The sequence below is a fragment of the Rutidosis leptorrhynchoides genome, chromosome 3, assembly GCF_046630445.1.
Source record: "Rutidosis leptorrhynchoides isolate AG116_Rl617_1_P2 chromosome 3, CSIRO_AGI_Rlap_v1, whole genome shotgun sequence".
NCBI classification, from domain to species: Eukaryota; Viridiplantae; Streptophyta; class Magnoliopsida; order Asterales; family Asteraceae; genus Rutidosis; species Rutidosis leptorrhynchoides.
Genome location: NC_092335.1, coordinates 20,549,535 through 20,576,151, shown reverse-complemented (window position 1 = coordinate 20,576,151; position 26,617 = coordinate 20,549,535). Strand labels below are relative to the sequence as shown.

The following is a 26,617-nucleotide window of genomic DNA, read 5'->3' as shown; positions in this document are numbered from 1 at the left end:
ATCGTGGGTGATGAGTGACTTGAATGATAACAACGCCAAGTGATCTGTCTCATTCCCATGATCATATAAAGATGAGATGGTGGCATTAGTATTAGTAGTCATAATAGTTATAAAAAGACTATAAAAAAGGAAAGCATTGAGAGAGGAAAATGATGAGCAAGTTGGATGCCTTGACTTCATTTTTGGAACCAATTAAGTAAGCCTAAGACGACACTGCTCGATGTTGGCTTCTTATAGGCAAAATAATGATAATGATATGATGTTAATAATAATAATAATAATATTGAAAAACTTTTGAAATATAATTAGGCATAAAATATTATTATTATTATATTACTTAAACACTAGCTAAATGTATGTAGGACACTCCTCACCAAACATTTCAGTACATAAGTATCTTATCGTTATCATATACTCCATCTTGTATCACTTTTGGTGTTTTGTCATTATTGTCCCTTTTTATTATTTATTTAAATTTAAAAATTAATCAATTAATCCATATATATTAATTCAGAAATATTCTTTAGTTTCAACCATGGTGGAACGAGCTAGACTGACTTAATCAATGATTAAATACGTAGATAGAAGACTTATATAAATCAAATATGGCAACTCTATCAATTATCAACTTCGTTGGCAATAGTGACTTAAATCTACACTACTGATTGTCAATTTGGGTTTTTGTGGATTTTCAGTTTAGCTGGGGTTTGGCATGAAATTTAAAAGGAGTTTTTTTAATAATAGTCTTAAATGCTATGTTTAAGAAAAAAATTGTGCACAAAAAATTGTACAAAAAAAATCAGTAACTTGGTTATTTCCATGTTAGTGGGGTAGTTATTAGAATTGTACAAATATTTAATGAGAATTGATATTTTCACATTCAAATTTACTATATCCACTATTATTTAAGTTCCTATAATAACCTTATTTCAATTCAAGTAAAGTATTTTATTTAGGGTGCGTTTGATAAAACTGAATAATTTAATGCTGAATGATTCAGAATCTGAATCGTCCAGAGCCTCTGAATAAAGTTTGCTCTGAATAAAAATAAGCTGTTTGATAATCATTTAGAATGAACGATATGAACTTACTAAAACTACCTTATTAACGTGTGACATGAATAAAAAATTTAATATACTTGTTAGTTAGGTGATCTGGATATGATTTGAGGAGAATTATATGGATAATTTAGGCTCTTAATGGTTAAGAGAGTGTTTCATCTCTGAATGGTTCAGCGCTGAATTCTGAACCATTCAGCACCATATGTCTTTCAGAGGTGAGAAATAAACGCACTGAATGCTGAATGGTTCGGCATTCAGTGCTGAACCATTCCATTAAGAGGCAAACAAACGCACCCTTAATCTTAATTCACCTATCTTATTAAATTATTGTCTTCGTCTCTCTCCCACCTGTAAGTCACCTAGATTGCTGTTCTAAGTTTAAAGACTAAAAAACAACTCCAAAGTTATGAATGCAATATGCACTTGAATCCTAGCAAATTAAAAGTCACCCTCTACACCAATAAACCCGCTGCATTTTTTCGAACCTGAGGATACAAATTACTCCGGCAGCCGTCACCAAACACGCCACCACGCGCCATCCATTTCAGGTCACCGGAATATTTTCCGGCCACTAATTTCTTTGTTTTTTCCGGTTGTATAGTTGCGTGTAGTCTATTTCGGAACCGGCTTCAGTATCGATGGGGTTTTCGAATCAGAAACACCGCAAATCGTCGATTGTTGTCGCGTGCCGCCGTGAGCTGCCACTGGCCGCCTGGATTTTTATTGTTTCCAGTTCTTGCAAGTTTTTCGTTTTCTTCCCGACCAGTATATTCACATTCACATATAACATTATATATGGGATCCACAACCATGGGTTCTAAATATTAGAGATGCAAGTGTAAATTGGTTCTAGTAGAAATTGAAGTGTTTTACTAAACTTATATTTTAGGCTTCTAAAATAATTGCTAGGATTCAAGTGTAAATTGGTTAATAATTTTAGGATTGTTTTTTGAAACATCAATCAATCGAGAGTTAAATTACAGGAAAGAGATGCAGGTAACTTATTAAGATAGATGAATAAAGGATATAATTTATCTTAATTGAAATAAGGGCATTTTCGGAAGTTAACAAAAATAATGTTGTATGAAGTAAAAAAAAAATAAAAAAATTTAAATTTAATGCATGTCTTAATACCTTAAGTATCTTTAGAAATTTCCAATTTAAAATTTCAAAGACTTTGCAGAGTCAGTCCGGTTGTTTTTCATTTTTTGAGATTTAACCATGTGGACATATGGCGCAATCTTATAGGAGGTGGTTTATTTTGCATTTTCCAATTTAGAAAATCAGCTGAGTCCGACGGGTTGATTGAACTAACTTTCTGGCAATTTTTATAAAATAAATCCGTGAAATATTAACCCCACGTGGCAACAAAAAATTGGGATAAATAAAAACGCCATATGAGCAGGGTTGTGTTTATTTCAACGAAATTAATGTCCATCTTTGAAAACTAAATCTAAGAACGTCTTTTTATTCAAGTGAACAAAGCGTTGAATATTTCGTTAATTTTCTCCTTACCAAGTTAGTCATAGTGGGTAGACTTGACTTCAAGGGCTCTTGTTTATAGAATTGCTTTAAATTTAAATGATTAACCCATCAGCATTGAATAGTCTATTTCATTAATCGATTTCATATGTGACCTACAACTTCAAAACCAATAAAAATGAATGCTATGTTGTACAAGAAATTATTATTTGGATGACAGGCTGAGGAGGTGTTATGAATTCAGTTTGAATGGAACCGAGTGGTATGGGAGGCTGAACTTTGAGGACCTTGTCTCGGGTTTGAATCCTAGAACACACAAACTTTGAGGATCTTCTCGGGTTTAAATCTCCTCGGGGGTTTTCCCTTCCCGGTTTCCTGGTGGGTTCCTCCATAGCGTGCGTAGGTGGCAATGATCACAAAGGTGGTTCAGCCCCCTATGGTGATGCCGAAATTACCGTTAAAAAAATCAGTTTAGATGGAGATTGACTATTTAAAAAAAAAAAAAAAAAAAAAACGAGAGAAAAAAGAAAAATGGAATAAAACATCCTAATATATTTCTTCGGAGGTGTAATCCAGATTTCCATCCATCCATCCGTATTCATATATCATATAAATCTAATTTGTAAAAAAAATAACACAAAAATTGTTAATTAAGTTATAATGTTTTTCTTTATTCGGGTTACCCGGGAGGTCGAGTATTCCGACGTCATACTCTAATGTAAGGGGCCAGCAGGAATACTCCGTGAGCGTTTCGTACCCATCCCTGACCACCGCAAGATTCCCTCTTAGATAGATATCGGTGCCCGAACCACCGAGCAATCTTGTGATGGTTAATAACAATAAAATATACTTGCAACTAAAAATCGAGATGAAGCAAGTTGGAGAGATTTGCATGTTGATGAGAATAAACCCAATGAGATTAGCAGCATAAAGTAATGGTAATCAGTAACTATCAGAAGAAATCAAAGTTGTTTAGCTAAAAGTATTCAAAAGTCTTTTTAGTTAAGTTGTCAAGCAGCTGGAAAGATGACAAGTATACCTGGCAATTGAGACCCATACTCTCAAATTTGGGTCAATTGAGTCAAGCTTCCGGGTCAATTGGGTCTTGAAAAAAATTAAGCCTGACAATGTAAACTAAAACTTAAAAAAAGGTACCATAGCCTTTGGTTTATAAAATTAATCTGCAAATCGGCAACATTCAAACAGCAGATATACCATAGCCTGCACTTAAGAGAGACCAACAATATAAACTGCAAAAATTCGGCTCCTACTCGGAATAAGAACCGCATAAAATGCTATGCCTATTCTGTGCACAAAAGCATTGTCACACCAAAAGTGCACTTCAACAACTACATAAAATTATTCCAGCAAAAAAATATAATTAAAAAAGTCCATGTAGCAACAAAGATCTTTCTTCCAACTAGATCTGGTGTGACGGATTGTTACCGGGTCCACCCGGTGCAGCAGATGCTAACTAAATAGCCTCAAAGAAATTTTCAGATGAGAATTAAGAGGCGGCGTATGCATGCTCAAGTATTGAACAGAACAAGAAATTTATGGCCTTCTTAGAATCAACTACAGTATGCAAGTTTTCCAGTCAACTATTAATATTCAGAAAAATTATCCAATAACAAACGTTAGAGCAAGAAGATGCATTATGCGAAAAATAATGCCTGTGAGACTCTTATCTTGAGATGACTGCCAGAGCAGATTTTATAGAAGAGGATCTCTTTTGAGTGTATTACTTCGATCTTATAAGAAGATAAGCATCATCGAGCCCCATTATACATCGAAGCAATTGTAGGAGTTGACTATGATCAGAAAACTCTTTAAGTGCAATTTAAACAGGATGGTAACTTAGTAAGTGCATCAAATTGTTTTCACATAAAGTTAAGCTTATGATAGTATTTAACAGACATGCCATTTTGAGTTAGAGAATTTATATTGTGATGCAAATTAAACATAAAAAACAATCGTATTACATCTATCACACTATTTAGCAAGAACCTCATCATCTACAGACTTCAAACAAGTACCATTTATTAACCCTAACTTGTTTTTAGTTGCCAAAGCCAACTCTCCATGGCCCTAGACCAAACTTTATAATTTTCTTTGTCCCTTTTAGTTTTAAAGATACTAACATAACACCTATGGTGTCACTTGCAACCATGTAGCTATAGTGGATAAAAAAAAATTCAATTTGTTAATCAAAGTTGTTTGACCAGTATTATCATTAATACTTGACCAACCGTTTAATGCAAACAAGAGCAACCAACACACATATGCATAAAAATGCAAATAACCCCCCACAAATTGACCTGTGTGTGTGCGCGCTTGATCAGGTATTTTGTAAACCTCAAGGGTCAAGAGTTGGAGGCAATTTATCGTCTACCATTAGAAGGTTAGATCAACTTAGATAATTCCACACAAGATTCACATAATATTCAGGCAAGATAAAAGATAGTCATGCACATATAATTACAGTCACATATGATAGAAATAAACATATAAGGCCATGGCGATGGTCCAAGTATGAAACATGATAGTTTTAGATACTTACAAAGTACTCATCAGCAATACTTCAAAAAGCATGGCGAAAAACCCACATGAGATTCCCAAAAATGTCACAAACGTAGAGATTCGGTAAGGACCTGAGTTTCTTAAAAATAAAGGTTTCTAAGAAATTGAAAATCTTAATCTGGAGATTTTTATGAGCCCGCGTAAATCACCAATAGACAAGATCCCTTTAAGAATGATTAAATCAACTCCTTGTCAACCCTAACTAAATTATGAAATAATATGGGTTTTATGTGAATCACGAAGATGAACACTACTCTATTGAACCGAATATACAACCCTTGATCATCTTCCATTACTAGTAATACCAAGAAACCATATCACCACACAAGAAACCCTAAGTTGATCCGAAATAAATCAACTACGATATCTTCAAGAGTACAAATTGAGCCTATGGCTCTCTGATACCCTGTAAATAATTCTAATCTTTAACATATCAGAAATAAACAAGAACACACAATCGAATCACATTTATAATATTACCATAAACCATAACCAACTAAAAGCAAAAGACAATATCGAAAAGACCTCACCACAAAATATACTCAATCACACACTTAGACTAGAATCCATCAATCATAAATATGATAAAATTCATATAAGAAAAATCTTAATCTGGGTATTAGTATACAGGATGAAAGTCGCAATTGAGAGAAAACAGAGACAAAATTACTCAAGCATACAAAAATCGTGAAGAATGTACATTACTTCAATTATATATATATGCAAAAAGTTACAGTCTACTCCCTGGAGTAATAGTGTGAATCCAGAAACCCTTCAACTTGACAAATTCTATAACTTCAGCCTTGACTGCAACTCCAACAGCAACCCAAGTCCTTTGCCCACCAACTTGACTCCAACTATTCTATAAAAAACACTTGGAACAACTTGAAAAGATTACTGAAGGGCATCCCTGATATGGTGCAATTCATGGACAACATTTTCAATTTTCATCCGTTGTGTTGGAAAATCAGTGGAGCAAGATAGTCCAATCTTGAGAGTTGAAGCCAAACATTCCTCCACTTTATTTGCATTTGCTTTCGTACTTTTAACATTAATTGCATCCTTATCGATCACATCGGTTACTGCATGGTCTAACAAAGCCATGGAAACAAAGCTATGAAGGCTAAGGCCTTCATTAAAGATATCGTCTGTCGGACTTTTTCCCGTTATCACCTCCAAAAGAATTATTCCAAAACTATAGACATCTCCGCTAATTGTCATCTCACTCCCAAGACCATACTCTGCAAAACAATTACTTTAAAAAAATTGTAGTATTGCATATTAAATACGAAGATATGAGAATACAAGAACTTTACCGGGAGGTGCATAGCCAATTGTTCCTTTCACCCCATATGAGCTATTTAAGTCTGAACTTGTTCCAAGAAATCGAGCTAAACCAAAGTCTCCAACGTGCGCCACTATATCATCATCCAATAAAATGTTGCTAGGCTTTAAGTCGCAATGAACAATGGTTGGTACACAACTATTGTGAAGATAATCAAGTGCAGATGCAACGTTGATGAGAATATTTATTCTTTGAAGAAGGTTTAGTCCTGGTGCATGTGCGCTTGAATGCAACCAATCGTGTAAGCTTCCATTGGGCATGAACTCATAAACCAAAGCTTTGAAATCATTGCCTTGAAAGTCAACAGTTGAGCATGAAGTTATTATCTTCAATAGATTCCTATGTCGAATACTCCGCCATGCTTCACATTCTCTTATGAAGTTTTTGTGGGCTCCTTGAGTTTGAAGATGCAAGACTTTCACCGCAACAAATCTAACATCATTTTCAAGAACTCCTTTATAAACAGAGCTGGTCCCACCCTTGCCAATCAAATTGGCTTCAGAGAAGCCATCGGTAGCCTTGAGAAGTTGATCGTAAGAAACTTTCAAAAATCGTTCATGTGTCGATGATTGAGATGGTTGGTCCTTCCTTTTCTTTTTAAACAAAACATACAAAACACATGTCACAACTAGAACCGTGGAAGCAATAATTAAGATTATTGCAAATACCGGAAACCTCCTTCTACGTTTCTTTTTCTCCTTCGCCTTGCATTTAGGCAACCCAAGTTCTACCAAGCCTCCACAAAGCTTCATATTACCAGCGATAGAAAATTCACTTGCATTGGCAAACACCCCTTTCACCGGGACTTCACCCTCAAAATCGTTAAATGAAAGGTCCAATGCCTGTAATGAAAACACTTCCAAGAATTGAGGAATTTGGCATGATAAATTATTATGAGAAATATCGAGTTCCACCAAACCCCTCATAGATCTTAATGATGCTGGTAACATACCTTGAAACAAGTTGTCGTTAATGTACAAGTATGAAAGGCTAGTGCAACCACCAAGACTACTAGGGATGTCACCCGATAGATTATTATGAGATATATTTAAAAAAATCAAATTCTTGAGGTCTCCAACCTCTGACGGAAGTGAGCCGAATATGTTGTTTTGAGAAAGATCTAACGCTATGGTTAGAGATGAAAGTTGAAGAAGTTGTTTCGGTATGTTGCCACTTAGCTTATTGTTATGGAGGTCTAACGCCTCAAGATGATAAAAATTTCCTAGGCTTAATGGAATAGGCCCTTCGAGTTTGTTGGAATCTAAAGCAAGTCTATTGATCCTTGACAAGTTCCCAATGGCATCGGGAATTGGCCCTGAAAATTGGTTTTCATACAACAATGCAAATTGTAAGTTTTGAAGCTTTCCTATAGAAGACGGGATTGTTCCTGTGAATCTATTAATAGCTAAAACTAACCGAGTCAATCCAACTAGATTACCTATACTTGAGGGGAGGTATCCATATAATCTATTCACTCCTAAATTTAGAGAAGTCAATTGCTTTGAAAGATTACCTATACTTGAGGGGAGCTCTCCTTCAAAATTGCAATTGTACAGAATCAACCTATCTAATTTACTACAGTTGTTCAATGAATCAATAAACTTCATTTGATCCGTTTCCGAACCACCAAAAAGATTATTACCTAAGGATATACTAAAAATATCAGTTAGTTTTGAAAAGTCAATTGTTAACTTCCCACTAAAACTATTGTTATTCATATCAAATGTTCTTAATTTAGAACAATTAGATATGGAGGGAGGAAGAAGCCCGCTCAGTTGGTTATTCCTTAATTGAAGTCCGGTCAGATCGGGTAACATTTCGCCTATTGCCAGAGGAAGACTACCAGTGAGCTGATTCTCAGTCAAAGATAATCTATTTAGGAGTGAAAGGTTATAAATGGAATGAGGGATGCTACCGGTTAAATTACAGACACCTAAGTATAATTCTTTTAAGCTTTTGAAATGACCGAAGGTGTCTGGAATGGTCTCACCAAACGGATTTACCGGAAGGGAGAGCAATTCCAATGATGTAATATTCCCCAAGAAAGATGGGACTCCACCGGTTAGATGATTTTCATCCAATACTAAAAAAGTTAGTTTCGGTAAGAAACTAATCTCCTTGGGAATGCTTCCAACTAACTCATTGGCAGCGAGACCAAGCATTTCAAGATTTGAACAACCTGACAAGTTAGTTGGAATGACTCCGTTAAATTTATTTCTTGATAGGTTCAAAACACGTAACCTAAACAAACGACCGAGTTCATGGGGTATGGTTTTTTGAAAGCTGTTGTTTCCGAGCAGAAGCACACGAAGGAAGCTGAGGTTTCCTACATGAGGAGACAATGATCCTTCTAGGCCTTGTGAAATCAGCTGTAAACCAGTTACCCTTTCGTGCTGTTTCCCACACGTAACGCCAATCCAATCACAGAAATGAAAGGACGTGTTCCATGAATTCAGAGCTCCATAAGGATCGTGAGTGATGAGTGATTTGAACGACACCAACGCAAGGTGATCAGTCTCATTTCCATAATCATAAGAAGATGATGAGATGGTGGCATTAGTAGTAGTAATCGTAAGAAATATAACAAGACTTGAAAATAGAAAAACAGTGAGAGAGGAAAATGATGAGCAAGTTGGTTGCCTTAAATTCATTTTTGTAACTCAATAAGCATAAGATTACAATGCTCTTTGTTGGCTTTTTTTATAGGCAAAATAATGATGATGATGATGATGATGATAATAAAAATATTGAACAAGTTTTGGATTATAATTAGGCAAAAAATAATTTATGTACTTGCCAAGTGACTTTCATAAGAGCAAACAAACAAATAATAAGACAATCCTCGCCTGTCATATTAGTGCATAAGGATCTTATCATCATCATTATTCTTGTCTAACTTTCGGTGTTTTGTCATTATATCCCTTTGTAATATTTATTAGATTTATGTTTATATAAAGTAATCGAGAAAATCCTTAGTTTCCACCATGGTGGACTGACCTAGTCCAACTTAATGTCTTAATCAACGATCAAGTACGTGGATAGAGGACTTATAACTCAATATGGCAACTTTATTAACATTTTCTAATATATAAATGAGATGTTGAAATCAATAAATTACTAAACGCTTCTCAAAGTTTCATTGTAATAAGGTCAAAGAACACTCAATAATTTCAAGACTACAATTATGAATTAGAAACAAGCAAAACAAGATATCAGCACAATATATATCTCAGTAACATGTAAGAATTCTACATTAACATAAAAATTACACATTGGATAGGGAAAGGATTGTCTACATCTCACCTCCCCATACATTACTCATGTAGTATTGGGTTTTGTTGTTGTTAGTATAAAAATTGAACATTGTCATTAAAAGAATAAAAGGTAAAAACTTGTAACCATCTTTAAAAAAGAAGTCACTCTACAAAAACCTAATGCAATAATTTCTGAATTGACGAAATAAAAATAGATTCTACAAAACCCAGAGTGTGCTACTCGCCTACTCTAATGTATTTCATATCCTGAAATCTCAAATTTTAGGTAACATAGAAATGAATTCATCATTATTATTAACATTAGAGTAGCACATATAACAATCAAAAGTCAAAATTCAATCTTGTGTTGAACGGAGTATAACCTACTACAATTACTCCCAAATATCTTCAATTGAAAGAGTACAATGATATAGGTTACCTCAATTGCAGCAATGTAGAGTTTCAAACTAAGCTTTAGAAGTAATTTATACATTATAATAAATTGAATATTAAAAAGTGTACCTGCTGTTATGGAGATTGGGTAGAAAAGATCTGAGAACAGAGACGGGATTACGGGAAAGATAGGGAGAGAACAAATAAGATTTGAAACTTTTTGGGCCAATTTCTACTTTTGGGCCAACACTCATTTTTGGCATATACTTTATTTCTTGGCCCGAGAGCCTTGATCATCCCAAGTACAAACTAGTTCCAATTACGCCCATTTTTCTTAACAAATAAAAACTTATAAAATAAAAAATGATTATAAATATGAAACTAAATTGTTAGAATTGACTGGTGAATAAATTAAACTAAATTGGTGAGAGTAGTATTTTTGTGACATCTTTAATGATAATTTAATAAATGTTTGAAGTATTGGTTTTCTAAGTAAACGATACCTTTCATATATATTCATTTCATGATTTAATTTGATCAGAGGGTTAAAATAAGATATAGCAATAAATATCTATATATCTAAATCGTATATATTTAATAAAGATAGGAATTTTTTCAAAAACAACGCTAAAAGTTATCGTTTTCTTTAAGGTGAATAAAACTCTTGTACGTATTTATATATTCGACATATGGCTTGAATCCAAAGATATTGAACCTATAATAGTCGATGCCTGGAACAAACAAGTTGAGGGAAATAACAATAGGAAAGACTGCATCTTCCGGGATAAATTAAAAATGTAAAAAACGCGCTACGAGAATGGAGCAAAAAGAAATACGGTACCATCGATGAAGAATTAGAATTGGCGCGCTCAACTGCTAACTTCTGGGAAGAAAAAGCAGATGCAGATTATTTAAATGATGATGATCTCAACACCTGGATTGAGGCAAGGAAAGCGTGGTTCCAAAAAGATGGGGAAAAAATGAAATGATGCGACAAAAATCCAGAACCAACTGGGCAACCTCGGGTGATGATAACACGAAACTTTTCCATGCCTCAATAAAACGTAATTGGAACTCAACTAAAATACATGGTCTACATATTGATGGAGTATGACAGGAAAAACCTTCGATAATTAAAAATGAGGTGCTTAATTTCTACCAAAAAGTGTTCGAACGTGATCCCTCGTGCCAACCTGATCTAAATTCGTTAAATGATCTGAAAGGACCCGTTCATATACATTATAAACGATTCACAATAGTTGATTACATCGCGAGGTATTTGACCTCTATATGATACATTTTACAAACATTGCATTCGTTTTTAAAAGACAAACTTTCTTTACAACGAAAGTTGACGGCATGCACACCATTTCATAATACATCCAACTATAATTGGCTTAATAATAATCTTGATGAACTCAATGACTCGAATGCAACGTCTTTCAAAATATGCCATGAATGACTCCAAGTAATATCCTTAAAATGAGCTAATGCACAGCGGAAGATTTCTTTAATACCTGAGAATAAACATGCTTTAAAGTGTCAACCAAAAGGTTGGTGAGTTCATAGGTTTATCATAACAATCATTTCAATATATTAATAGACCACAAGATTTCCGTTTATAAATATATGTACACTCGCAAGTGTATAAAAGTATTCTATAAGTTGTAGGCACCCGGTAACAAGCCTTAACGTTCATGTTTTACCCTCTGAAGTACACCAGATCAGGTGTGTTTAAAATAACCTCGAAGTACTAAAGCATCCCATAGTCAGGATGGGGTTTGTCAGGCCCAATAGATCTATCTTTAGGATTCGCGCCTACTGTACATAGACAAGTAATTTAATGTTACCAAGCTAAGGGTATATTTCTAGTTTAAGCCCACATAGAATTAGTTTTAGTACTTGTGCCTATTTCGTAAAACATTTATAAAACAGCGCATGTATTCTCAGCCCAAAAATATATATAAAAGGGGAGTAATGAAACTCACAATACTGTATTTCATAGTAAAAATACATATAACGTCATTTAATAAGTGCAAGGTTGGCCTCGGATTCACGAACGTATCAATATTGAGATTCAATATTGCAGGAAAGTACGTAGACGCAACGGAGATGATAAACACTAGATTGACCTCACGAGCATACCCATGAACCATACCCATCACCTCCATAGCTATAACCAATAATTTCCTTAGCTTCGACTCATTCAAAAAAACTATTTTGAAATCACTCGGACAGCACTCCGTCGTAATATTTTATGTATACTAATAATATCTTGAAATAATACAGAGCAAATATATATATATATATATATATATATATATATATATATATATATATATATATATATATATATATATCAATTGAGAGAGTTTAGAGAAATATATTTTCAAGTTTCTATGAAATAATGAAACCTATTGAATTCTATTTATAATAGATTTTTGAATTATAAAAGTGAATTATTAAAGTATGAATTATTAAAGTGAATTATTAAAGTATGAATTATTAAAGTGAATTATTAAAGTATGAATTATTAAAGTGAATTATTAAAGTATGAATTATTAAAGTGAATTATTAAAGTATGAATTATTAAAGTTAAAGTAAAGTAAAAGTAAAGTAAAGGTAAAGTTAAAGTATAGTAAAAGTAAAAAAAAACTATGTATGTATAATACGCGTATAAATATATATAATATTAATTTAAATCGTTATATATATTTAATGAAATAAAATATAAATATCGTTATATTTATTATACTGGTTAAGTGATGAGTTGTCAAAAGTGATTCTAGATATTTATAAAAGTTATATACGTTTTAATAATAAAGTTCTTTTTAAACTGAAAACGTCTTTGTACGTTTGAAAATAGATTAATAGAATATTATGGAAACCAATTCTCCACTAACTTTTGTCTAACTTTCGTAAATGACACTTTTTGTTTTTATTTATAAATAGCTTTACAAATTATTCTGAATATCGTTAAGAGGAATAGATTTTCTCAAATCATAGTGGACCTCTCAACAGAGACTTGTAATCATAATTCAATGTTTCTGATAATTCAATCATTTAATATATTTTTTTTCGTCGAAAATCATATTGAAACAAATACGTTCGTGTAAAGTATTATATGTTTAATACTTTATTAATATTCTCAAGTTATAATATATATATACATATACATATCTATTTATATATAACGGTTGGTGAATCGTCGGAATTTGGTCGAGGTTATAATGAATGTATGAACACAGTTTAAAATTCTTGAGATTTAACTTAACAAACTTTGCTTATCGTGTCTGAATAATATAAAGATTAAAGTTTAAATTTGGTCAGAAATTTCTGGGTCGTCACATGATCTAAGTTTCAATCGTTTAAATGAGGTTGATGCTTCGCTTCTTGAACAGTCTTTCTCAGAAACGGAAATTTGGAACGCGATTAAGGAATGTGGGCCCTCCAAGGCCCTAGGCCCGGACGGTTTTAACTTGAACTTTTTCAAAAAGTTTTGGTGGCTCATTAAAGATGACTTACTATCAGCTATTGACTGGTTTCATAATTCCAACTCTTTCTCGAAGGGTTGCAATGCTTCTTTCCCCACTCTAATCCCGAAAGTCAAGTGCCCAATGGGATTAAGTGATTATAGGCCCATAAGCCTAATAGAAAGCTTCTACAAGATCGTGGCAAAGGTCCTAGCTAATCGTCTAAAGAAGATCGTATGGAAACTAGTGGGTCATGAGCATTCTGCTTATATCAAAGGCCGGTATATTATGAACAGCATACTATTAGCAAATGAGGTAATTGACGACTTAAAGGCACAAAAAAGTAAGAGTTTAATTTTTAAAGCAGATTTTGCAAAGGCATTTGATAGTATCGATTTGAATTATTTGCTAACGGTCCTAAAGTTAATGGGGTTTGGTACAAAATGGTGTACGTGGATGAAAGCCTGTCTAAAGTAGGCCACGGTTTCGGTTTTAGTAAACGGCTCGCCAACCAAAGAATTCTCGCTTCATAGAGGGGTACGTCAAAGCGACCCCCTGTTACCATATCTTTCCATTCTCGCTAGCGAAGGCCTCAATAGACTTGATAAAAAATTCCATGAATGTCGAACTGTTTAAGGGAGTTCAAATCGGTTCGGATAAGGTCATCGTATTTCACCTTCAGTATGCTGACGATACCATCATATTTGGGGAATGGAACAGACGGAACATTATAAACCTGATGAAAAGCCTTCAATGTTTCGAGAAAATATCTGGGCTGAAAATTAATTTTTCGAAAAGCTGTTTATTCGGTATTGGCATCTCAAACCCTTCAGTGAAGATCATGGCTGATTTTGTGGGATGTCAATCGGGTCCTCTCCCCCTAACTTATCTCGGGTTTCCTATCGGGAAAAAAATGAACAAAATTAAAGATTGGGACCCATTTGTCGAGAAAGTGCAAAACAAACCTTGTAGTTGGAAATCGAAACTGATGTCGTTTGGTGGTCGGTTGACCTTGATTAAATCGGTCCTCTCTAGCCTACCGCTATATGCATTCTCCTTTTATCGTGCTCCAGCGGGTGTCGTCAAATCGCTTGAACGTACGCGTCGTAACTTTTTTTGGGACGGGTTCGGGGATCACAAAAATATGTCGCGGGTTAGTTGGGACACCATAGTTTTACCATACGAAAAGGGCGGGTTTAACATTGGCTATCTTAAAGCGAAAAACCTATCATTGGTAGGAAAATGGCGGTGGCGATTTAGGATTGAAAAAGACTCATTTTGAACCCAAATTATTAGAAGCATATACGGTCGGGATGGGGGTCTTTCTTTAAATAACGGGTCATGTAGTTTTCGAAAAGGCACCACCTGGAACAACATTCAAAAGGTTGCATCCGTTCTTAACAAAATAAACATTAACTTCGCAAATTCTTTTGTCAAAACCGTTAACAATGGTGTTGATACTCTCTTTTGGAAAGACCCTTGGCTTGATAACACCCCGCTTTGTGAAAGGTTTGATCGTTTATACAGGTTAAATTCGAATCAGAACGCTGCTGTAAACATGAGAATTGCATTGTATAGTAATAGTTCAAATGTCTCTTTCACGTGGCATTGGACAAGAACTCCATCAGGCCGTACGGATTCTGACTTGCAACAACTTCAACAGATGCTATCTGCGTATCGTTTTTCAATCAGTGATCGAGACAAGTGGACATGGTCTTTGCATAGCACCGGCATCCTTACCTCTCGAAAACTCACGAAGATCATAAATGATAAATTGCTCAAGTTAGTAGTATAAAAGCTGAGACATTAAGGAACAATTTTGTACCTCAAAAGGTTGGTCTTTTCGTTTGGAGAACTCGTTTTGAGAGATTACCGGTAAGAGCCGAGCTTGATAAACGATCTATAGACCTCAACACGGTTAGATGCCCTCTATGCGACAACAATATCGAAACGGTAGAACACATCATCCTCAAGTGTACATTCGCAAATGAGTTATGGTCCCGAGTCTTTCGTTGGTGGAATGGAAGCAATGTGTTCTATGATAGTCTAGCCGACATGTTCCTTGGAAAAATGACTAACTCGAACAATGACCCCCAAAAATTTGGCAATCGATCGAATGGATTTGCGGTTACATACTTTGGAAAAACTGAAACTTGAAAGTCTTCGAGGGTAAAAATTGGACCATCCCAATGGCTCTCAACGAAATACAATCGAAAAGCTACTTATGGATCACTTCGAGGTCGAAAGGTCTTAATCTCGATTGGAACACGTGGCGCCTCAATCCAAGCACATACGATGATCACAGCTAAGGCCTTTTTGTTTAGTTCGTTCGTTCCGTTTAGACTAGATTCATTTGACTTGTATTTTCTTTGGTTCTCGTTTGTTGTTTTCTAGCATTCTCTCAATGCAATCCTAATCGCCTTATGTACTTGCATTTTTAATTATTAATAAAAGTTGCTTGCCTTTTAAAAATAAAAATAAAAATATATATTTAATTTAATTTAAAGTGGTGGCTATCAAATACGGAGTATAAAATTGTGGTCAGAAAAACTCATTTAATAATAATATTGAATATCTAATTTATATATTTTCAATTACATCAGCCTTCAAGGAACCAATAAATAATAAGCTACAATTTGCAATTATTACTCATAAAACACTTCCACCATACAAGCTTCATTTGAAGAACATAAATAGTACGTGCATCCAAGGAGTGGGAGCAAATTGAACCGTCTTACTTGTAAACTGCTAATAAGCCAATGTTAGATAATCAAACAAGTGATGCAGATTATCATAAACATGATGATTAAAAAGAGATGTCATGGTACCTTGAATGTTTTGAAGGGCATCCTTTATATGGTGCAATTCACTGACAACATTTTCAATCTTCATCCGTTGTGTTGGTGAATCCGTTGAGCAAGACAATCTGATCTTAAGAGTTGAAGCTAAACATTCCTCCACTTTCTTTGCATCTGCTTTCGTACTTTGCATAATAATTGCATCCTTATCGACCACATCGGTTATTGCATGGTCCACCAAGGCCATGGAAACTAATTTATAAAGGCTATGGCCTTCATTAAACATATTGTGTGTAGGATTTTTCCTAGTCATCACTTCCAATAGAAGTATTCCAAAACTATACACATCTCCACTACTTGTCATTACATTCCCAAGACCATACTCTGCAACTTATAAGCATCATTACTTTAGGAAAATGTAGTAATGCAGATTAACTATGAGCATAAGAGTGCAAGAACTTTACCTGGAGGTGCATAACCAATTGTTCCTATCAACCCGGATGAGCTATTTAGGTCTGACATTGTTCCAAGAAATTGAGCTAAACCAAAGTCTCCAACATGGGCCACCATATCATCATCCAAGAGAATGTTGCTAGGCTTCAAGTCACAGTGCACAATGGTTGTTACGCAACAATTGTGAAGATAATCAAGTGCAGAAGCAACGTCGATGAGAATATTTATTCTTTGAATAAGGTTTAGTCCCGGTTCATGTGCACTTGAATGCAACCAATCGTGTAAGCTTCCATTGGGCATGAACTCATAAACCAAAGCTTTAAAATCATTGCCTTGAAAGTCAACACTAGAACACGAAGTAATTATCTTCAATAGATTCCTGTGTCGAGTACTACGCCATGCTTCACATTCTCTTATGAAGTTTTTGTGAGCTCCTCGAAATTGACAATGCAAGACTTTCACCGCAACAAATCTATCATCATGTTCAAAAACTCCTTTATAAACAGAGCTAGTCCCACCCTTGCCAATCAAATTGGCTTCAGAGAAGCCATCTGTAGCCTTAAGAGGTTGATCGTAGGAAACTTTCGAAAATCGTCCACTTGTGATGATTGAGAATGTTGGCCCTTTCTTTTCTTTTTAAACAAAACATACACAACACATGATATAACGAGAAGCGTTGAAGCAATGAATAAGATTATTACAAACACCATAAACCACCTTTTACTTTTATTCTTCTCCTTCTTTTTGCATCTGGGTAACCCAAGTTCTCACGATCCACCACAAAGCTTCCTATTCCCCACTACAGAGATGCCACTTGCATAGGCAAACACTCCTTTCACTGGTACTTCACCCTCAAAATCGTTAAATGAAAGGTTTAATGCGTATAATGGAAACTCTTCTATGAATCGGGGAATTTGGCCCGAAAGATTATTATGAGAAAGATCAAGTTCCACCAATCCCCTCATAGAACTTAATGATTGTGGTAACATACCTTGAAATAAGTTGTGGTTGATGTCTAGGTATGAAAGGCTAGTGCAACCACTAAGACTACTACGAATGTTACCCGATAGATTATTATGAGATAAATTCAAAAACATCAACATCTTGAGGTCTCCGACCTCTGATGGAAGGGAGCCGAATAGGTTGTTTTGAGAAAGTTCTAACGCTATGGTTAGCGATGGCAGTTGAAGAAGTTGTTTCGGTATGTTGCCACTTAGTCTGTTGTTGCTAAGGTATAACAACTCAAGGCTATAACAATTTCCTAAGCTTAATGGAATAACTCGTTCGAGTTTGTTGGAATGTAAAGCAAGTCTATTGATCCCTGACAAGTTCCCAAAGGCATCAGGAATTGGCCCCGAGAATTGGTTTTCATAAAACAGAGCAAGTTTTAACTTTTGAAGCTTTCCAATGGAAGACGGTATTTTTCCTGTCAATCTATTAGAAGATAAAACTAACCGACTCAATCCAACTAGATTACCTATACTTGAGGGTAGGTTTCCATATAATCTATTTGCTCCTAAATTTAGAAAAGACAATTGATCTGAAATATTACCAACTGACCTCGGTAGCGCTCCTTCAAAATTTCAATTGTAGATAAACAAATAATTTAATTTGCTGCAGTTGTTCAAAGAATCAATAAACTTCATTTCATCATTTTCTGCACCTCCAAAAAGATTATTACCTAAGCCTAGACTAACAATATCTGTTAGTTTTGAAAAGTCGATTGTCAACTTACCACTAAAACTATTGTTAGTTATATCAAATGTTGTTAATTTAGAACAATTAGAGATGGAGGGAGGAAGAATCCCAGTCAGTTGGTTACCCCATAACTGAAGTCCATTCAGAGCAGGTAACATTGAACCTATGGTGAGAGGAAGACTACCGGTGAGATGATTTGAAGGTAAAGATAATTCAGTTAGGAGTGAAAGGTTATAAATGGAAAGAGGGATGGTACCAGTTAAGTTACATACACCTAAGTATAATTCTTTTAAACTTTTCAAATGGCCAAACGTGTCTGGAATGGTCCCACCAAACGGATTTTTTGGTAGGGAGAGCAATTCCAAAGATGTAATGTTTCCCAAGAAAGACGGGACTCCACCTGTTAGGCGATTTTCATACAAACTTAACATAGTTTCCAAAGATGTAATGTTTCCTTGGGTATGCTTCCAAATAGCTCATTGACACCAAGCCCAAGTGTTTCAAGATTTGAACAACCTGACAAGTTTGTTGGAATGACTCCACTAAATTTGTTTCTTGAAAGATTCAAAACACGTAACCGATACAGACGACCGAGTTCATGGGGTATGGTTTTCTGAAGGCTGTTATTTCCAAGGCTAAGCTCACGAAGGAAGCTGAGGTTTCCTACATGAGGGGACAATGATCCTTTTAGGCCTTGTGAAGTGAGTTGTAAAACAGTTACTCTTTTGTGTTGCTTCCCACATGTAACGCCACTCCAGTCACAGAAATGGAAGGAAGTGTTCCATGAGCTCAGAGCTCCATAAGGATCGTGGGTGATGAGTGACTTGAATGATAACAAGGCAAGGTGATCTGTCTCATTTCCATAATCATAAGAAGATGATGAAATGGTGGCATTAGTAGTATTAGTAGTCATAAAATATATAAGAAGAAAAGAAAATAGGAAAGAAGTGAGAGGGGAAAATGATGAGCAAATTGGTTCCCTTGACTTCATTTTTGAAACTATGTATGCATAAGATTACACTGCTCACCTTCGTTGTTGGTTTTTTTATGGGCAAAATATAATAAGTAGGCATAACTTTATTATTAAAATTGTGAAGTAGCTTTCATTAGGTAGATTGGTGGTGGGATGGTGACCAATTTCAAATGGAAAACTATAAAGTCTATCTACAACCTTGGGAAACGAAGTAGGTGTTAAATGGCTTTTCACATTGGTCTTTAAATCAAAAATCACAATTTCTTGTAAACGTTTCTAACTAATATCAATATTAAATACTATATATTATTTAATATATAAAAATACAAAAATTATATTTTATAAAGAGAAAATTGTGCGGTTGATCCCTGTGGTTTACATGAAATGGGGTGTTTGGTCCCTAAACTTCATTTTCAGGGTTGTTGGTCCCTGTGATTTTCAAAACACGTGTGGTTGGTCCCTGTCAGGGACCAACAACCCCGAAAATGAAAGTTCAAAACTTGTGTAGTTGGTCCCTGTCAGGGACCAACCACACGTGTTTTGAAAATCACAGGGACCAACAATCCCGAAAATGAAGTTCAGAGACCAAACACCCCATTTCATGTAAACCACAAGGACCAACCGCACAATTTTCTCTTTTATAAATATTAGAGCTCGTTTATGCTTGTGAGTTTAAACGGGCTCGACATTCGAACCTCGAGCTCGAGCTCGTTTATAAAACGATCCATAACTTAGGCTCGAACTCGAGCTTGTTTAGGATCGGCTGATACCGAGCTTATACGAGCCGAACTCTATTATAGGACAGTCCTCACCTATAATTTTTAATACATATATAGGTATCTTTTCTAGTTATCTTTAGCAAAAGTCTTGTTTAACTTTTGGTGTCTTGTCCATATTGTCCCATTTTATTATTTATTATTAATTATTAAATTATATAAAATAATTTTAGAAATTCTTTAGTTTCCACTTTGGTGGGACGATTTAGAATGACATAATCAATGATCTAGTAGGTAGATAAGAGACTTACAAGTCAAATATGGAAAAACTTTATAAGTGATCAACTTTATTAATAGTAGTCACTTAAATGTACACTACCAATTGTCCATTTGGGTTTTTGTGGATTTTCAATTTAGTTAGGGATTTGAAGTAGAAGTGTTGTTATATATGTTTCAAGAAAGATCTTTTACATGTACGTTTTTATTTGATCAATTACGGTGTTAGTTATTTTTGACAAAAAAAACAAAAAACTGGAATTAGATTTAATTAATTAAACAAATTTTCACGAAAACTGGAATTACGCTGTTAGTTTTAAGTGGTAGAGCGACATGCTTTAAATGATTACCGCATCAAGAGTTAAATGGTCCATTTTATTAATTGATGACTTGATACGTACCTACCATTTTAAAACCAATAAAAATAAATGCTATGTACATTGATATTTAATATGGAGTAATATATTAATAGACTATAATAAGTAAAGAAGTAGTCATATCTTATCCAACCATCAGTTCTAAGTTCTAGACATACATCAATACATCACTAATCACTAAATGTGCATTAAAGTATCGTACAATACAATGGTTTCAAGGGATGACAAGATGTTTGATCCATCGGATAACCATCCGATCCAATCCGATCCATATAAATAGATATGAATGTTCTAAATAGATGATAAATGGATATGGATATGGTTGATGTGAAAAATTAGTGGATCGAGTATGGATAATAATTTTTCATCCATGGATATATCCATTTACCACCCGAAATACATATATACATATAAATATATACATATTTATTTCAATATATGCATTTACATTTACATATCCTTATATATGTACACTATAAACTATTAAAATGTCATTAATATACATACAACTATTCGAATAGTATTTAATTCGTATATCTTGCATATATTACATATATCTTTTGTTAAAAATATTTAATAATTTTATTTTATAACAGGAATATTTTTGGAAAAACTTAACATCCAAACGGACATATGTTTACCCGCTTCATCCAACGAATATGGATATGGATAGATGAAATATATTTAAACGGATATGGATATAGGCTCATCCGATTCATATCCGATCCATTCCATCCCTATTATTGATGATGTATGACTAGTGTAAGGATCATCACCCATTAATTATACAATAAAATTATTTGGATGACAAGCTGAGGAGGTGTTCTAATAAACATCCAAGCTCAGGAGGAGGTGTTCTGAACTTCTGATAAATTGAGTTTAGCTAGAGTTTGACTAATTTAAAAAAAAAAAAAAAAAACCTCCTATCCTTACCCTAGGTTAAAGTTGAAAGAATAGAGGATTTTTGAGAGGTGTATTGTTGTTGTGGAATAATACCTCCTAAACTATTTCTTGAGAGGTGTAATCCATGTATCCATATGCATCCACATATATAAACTATACCTGGCAATTGACAATTGAGATCATACTCTCAAATTTGAGTCAAAGGGTCAAACTTTCGATTCAATTGGATCTTGAGAAATATTAGGCTTAACAAAGTAAACCAAAACTTAAAAAAAGGTGAAATAGGTTTTCCTTCAACCTATTGAATCCTATACAAAATATAAAAGAACATGTCTAATGGGTATCAATTCCTAAAACTCAATAAATAGATATAAAGAAATAGGTCTAATGGGTCTTGTGAATGGATCGAGCATAACAAGTTTCATCCGTCAAACATTTATGAAAGCAGTCATCGTTATATCAATTATTATGTATTTTAATATATTCTTATATATAATAATAAATATAGATATAGATACTAATAACTAAAATAATATAATAAATGTAAAAACTTAAATGTAAAAGTATATGACCCATTTGACCCATGAACCGTTTTGACCTGTCACCCAACCCGAACCAACCTGACCCATTTGAACCCTTTAAAATTTGACCCGTTTGACCTATGACCCATTTCAACCCAAACCCATTTTGACCCATTATCTAAACCGACCCAACTTGAACCATTTGCCATGTATAGTTATAAACTCATAAGAATAACAATAAAATACCTGCAATTACAGATCTTGATGAAGCAAGTTGGAGAGATTTGATTGTTGATGAGGAATAAACCCATCGAGATAGAAAGCAGCAGATGCATCCAAATGTCACATGTTGATAAGGGAACACAAAAGATGTTGTATATGATTGAACTGAAAATCAATTATTAGATCAAGGTATTGCATGAAATTGAAGTACTGGTGGTGGCCTCCTGTTTAAGAAAAATAATGGTAATTAGTGACTAGCACATGAAAAAACAGTGTTGTATAATTAAGAGTAGTTGTTTCTAATCAGGAAGTCTTTTATTTAACAATATCCAATCTGCATATACACCATATCCTGCACTCAAGGGACCAGAAAGAACAATATAAACTGTAAAAACATGGCTCCTACTCAAAATATGGACCCCATTAAATACTATGCCTCAACAGTCCCAAAGCAAATTTTCAATTAAAAATTAAGAGATGTATGCATAAACTGACTCAAGCATTGAAAACAATAAGAAATTTTGGGCCTTGTTAAAGTCAAGTTTATAAGTTTTCCAATTGATTTTGACATTCAGAAATAAAATCCAATACAGGATCCTTGACAGATACAATACCATAAACAACAATGTTTGCTTCCAAAGGAGTATTCAATGGTTTACTCCCAAACATACCAAAGTCACTTAACAACTCCATATAAAAATTTCTTTGTGACAAACACACCCGTCACTGGTTTTAACTACCTCAATACTCAAGAAATACTTTGAAGTACCCAAGTCCTTAATCAAGAACTTAGTTTATAGAAATGTTTTAAACTTTTCCATTTCATTTACATCATTTCCATTGATTACAATATAATCTACATAAACAAGTAAAACAACAAATACATCACCAGAATACTTAACAAACAGAACACCAAAATACTTAACAAACAACGTGATATCTGACTCTAAGCACAAAAAGGTTTTCACTTTGAGCAGTTAACTTGACATTCTACTCCGTATTGTCTAGGAGCTTGTTTCAATCCATAAAGTATAGTCAAATTACAAACTCGAGGCTCATTCTCAGAGTTTAGTGCATATACTCATTTTTTATGTATTCTAGTGGTCTATCTGTTGCTTTACTTTGTCTATGTATATGATATTGTAACCAATGGAATTGATGAAAATAATAACCAAGTGGGAAAGACATGTATATATATGTTCACCCAAGTCACCACTCATATAAGCATTGTTTATATAGATTAAAACTACCAACCTTTGTTAAACTTTAACAGTACGGTTAATCAAGCACCTAACCGTTTTCTCTAGAGTAGTTAACTACTTTCTCTATACCATACCTCACCTTTCCTATAACAACATAGCAACTAAACTCCTAGGTAACTAATGACCCGCTTGGTTCACGGAATCCAATGGGATTCCGTGAGCCAAACGGAGACTAAGTTTCCCTAGTAGACTTTTTAATAGACCCTGGCATATCTGTCATCCAATCACGAGTTGTCAAATTTTCTTGAAAACTACAATCACTGACACTTGAGGTCTCATCAGTCATCACCCTTTCCTTCTAAATAAACCTAACACAAGAAATTCCAATTTTGAAAAACAAATACAGTTTCTACAAACCAAGTGTGTTACACAATATCTTCAAATCAATCAAACGTTACGTAATATCGAACTGATTGCACCATTATTATTAACATTAGAGTAGCACATATAACAATTAAAAGTCAAAATTCAATCTTTGAATGGCGTATAAAGTACAACAATTGCTACCCAAAAACTTCAATTGTGAGTGTCCCTTAGCTCAATTTCAGCAATATTGGGCTTTTAAAATAATAATTAAAAGTAATTCATAAGCTTAATCAAACAATTAAATATTGAAATATTGTACCTGCTGTTTACGGAGTTTGGGTAGAAAATTCTGAGAATAGAGACGAGAAAGAGAGGGGGAGGGGACTAATCAGAAACGAGACATTTTGGGCCATTAATTTCTAAATATGGGCCGACAGCTTTGATTAGTCCAATTATATTTTAATTACAATTAGGCCCATACGGACCTTGGTCTTTGTTTGGCAAATGAAGGACTTACACAAATCTTTACAATACACAAATGTTTCACAAAATAACAGTTGCTTTATTACTTGACATGATATGCCACACCACTCCCTGATTCAGTATTCTCAACTCCACCATACAAGCATCATTTGAAGAGCATAAATAGTATGCTGCTCCTGGAACCGTATTACTGATAAGCTGATAATAATCCAATGATTCATGTTATCAAACAAGTGATGCAGAAAATAATAAACAGATGATTAAAAAGAGATGACATGGTACCTTGAATATTTCGAAGGGCGTCCTTAATATGTTGCAATTCAATGACAACATTTTCAATCTTCATTCGTTGTGTTGGAGAATCCGCAGAGCAAAACAATCCAATCTTGAGAGTCGAAAACAAACATTCCTCCAGTTTCATTGCATCCGCTTCCGTACGTTGTAGAGTAATTGCATCGCTATCGATCACATCGATTAGTACATGGTCCACCAAAGCCATGGAAACAAATTTATGAAGGCTAAGGCCATCATTAAACATATCGTGTGTCGGATTTTTTCCAGTCATTACCTCCAATAACAATATTCCAAAACTGTAGACATCTCCGCTACATTTTGGGATTTTATTATTGGAATAGTAATAACTAGTGAAATAATAACTAGTGAAATGACCCGTGGAATTACGGGTTTGTTTAAACGTAACAGTTTAATAATATGTTTTAGGTATTAAGTTAACGTAAATGTTAAAGTTATTTAGTTTAATGACCCTTGGAACCACAGAGTCCGACTAAGAAACTCGTCAGTTGAACATTTCATCAAAAACCTAAAATGCATATTAAACAATCCACATTCAATCATAAGAGATAATATTGGTTGTCATTTTATTTTAAAAGTGTAAATTAAAATATAAATTTAGAATTGGTTTCCTTCTGCCTAGCTTTTATACGTTCTCGTACTCATTTAAAAATAATCTATAGTTAATATTATTAAATAATTCAAAATTATTTAATTTTAATAATTAAAATAACTATTAATAAGATATAATAATAATAATAATAATTAATTTGTAAGGTTTGATTTTAATTCAAAATTATTTAGATTAATGACATCATCCACCATGCTTAGATTTTTTCTTTTTTCTTTTTGATTTTTTATTAACAAAGGAATTAGCCTAATAATGACATCATCATTATAGCATTTTAATAGTAACTATAGATAGATTTAAGTCTTACAAAAATAGAAATCTGGAAAAATATTTTACAAAATTACTAAAACCGGAGTTTAAAACTCCGGTTTCAGATAACCCGCATTTTAAAACTCCGGTTTGTATCCTTTTTGTCCACATGGCAGAGTGACAAGGTAAACCGGAGTTTGAAACTCCTATTTGGCTACGTGTCATTTTTTTGAAGGTTAAAATGTACAAATTAAATATCAATCAAATATATTAATAAACTAGACTTTGAGAGCCCGTGCGTTGCACGGATGGCTCTAATTACACTTATTATTAAAACATAAGTTAATGATGACAATAACAAATGAACATTGAAAATAAAACATCATAGTAGATAATTAAACAAACAATGTTTTTAAATCCATCAAATGCATTGAAGTTTTTGTATGATTGTGCTAAACATCAATATAGATAGAAAGCGCGTTCGTCGAAATAGTAGGTGAATATGCAGTTTGTTCCGGGACTTTAAGCGATTTTCTTTTCTTAAATGATAAAACCGTACGTAACAGAAAGGTTTGGCTTTGACTTTGAATTTTCCTATTTCAACCGCCATTTGTATTTCTTCCTTGCTAAATTGTAACATGAAACAATTTTTCCACTTCGTAGTCCAGGAAGTAGCATCAATTCTTTTGGAAGACTCTAAAAAAAAAAGATACATTTGTAACATAAACTGTTAGTTAAATTTTAAATGTAAGAAAAAAAAATTCAATATAAATATATTGTGTTAAAACTTTGATAATAAAAAATGTGTTCATGATTATGTTTAAATAGTATAAAGATAAGAATGTTTACTTACTAATACCCGACCACGCG

At 33.9% G+C, this 26,617-nt stretch overlaps 1 protein-coding gene, 1 long non-coding RNA gene and 1 pseudogene across 2 annotated transcripts; all 3 read right to left on the bottom strand.

The window, feature by feature from the left end:
* Positions 1 to 4,914: 4,914 nt before the first annotated feature.
* LOC139895815 (uncharacterized) lies at positions 4,915 to 9,240 on the bottom strand. Its single transcript, XM_071878357.1, has 2 exons — positions 6,440 to 9,240; positions 4,915 to 6,364 (listed from the first exon to the last, which is right to left on the bottom strand). Exons 1-2 carry the CDS (start codon positions 9,117 to 9,119, stop codon positions 6,018 to 6,020), a joined length of 3,027 nt encoding a protein of 1,008 aa, XP_071734458.1. The 5' UTR covers positions 9,120 to 9,240; the 3' UTR covers positions 4,915 to 6,017.
* A 6,910-nt stretch (positions 9,241 to 16,150) lies between these two features.
* Positions 16,151 to 19,905, bottom strand: LOC139895814 (receptor kinase-like protein Xa21; annotated as a pseudogene).
* Positions 19,906 to 21,420: 1,515 nt separating this feature from the next.
* LOC139895813 (uncharacterized) lies at positions 21,421 to 24,502 on the bottom strand. The gene is made up of 3 exons (XR_011776036.1): positions 24,413 to 24,502; positions 22,550 to 22,749; positions 21,421 to 21,941 (listed from the first exon to the last, which is right to left on the bottom strand). It is a non-coding gene; the product is annotated as an uncharacterized lncRNA (long non-coding RNA).
* Positions 24,503 to 26,617: the final 2,115 nt, after the last annotated feature.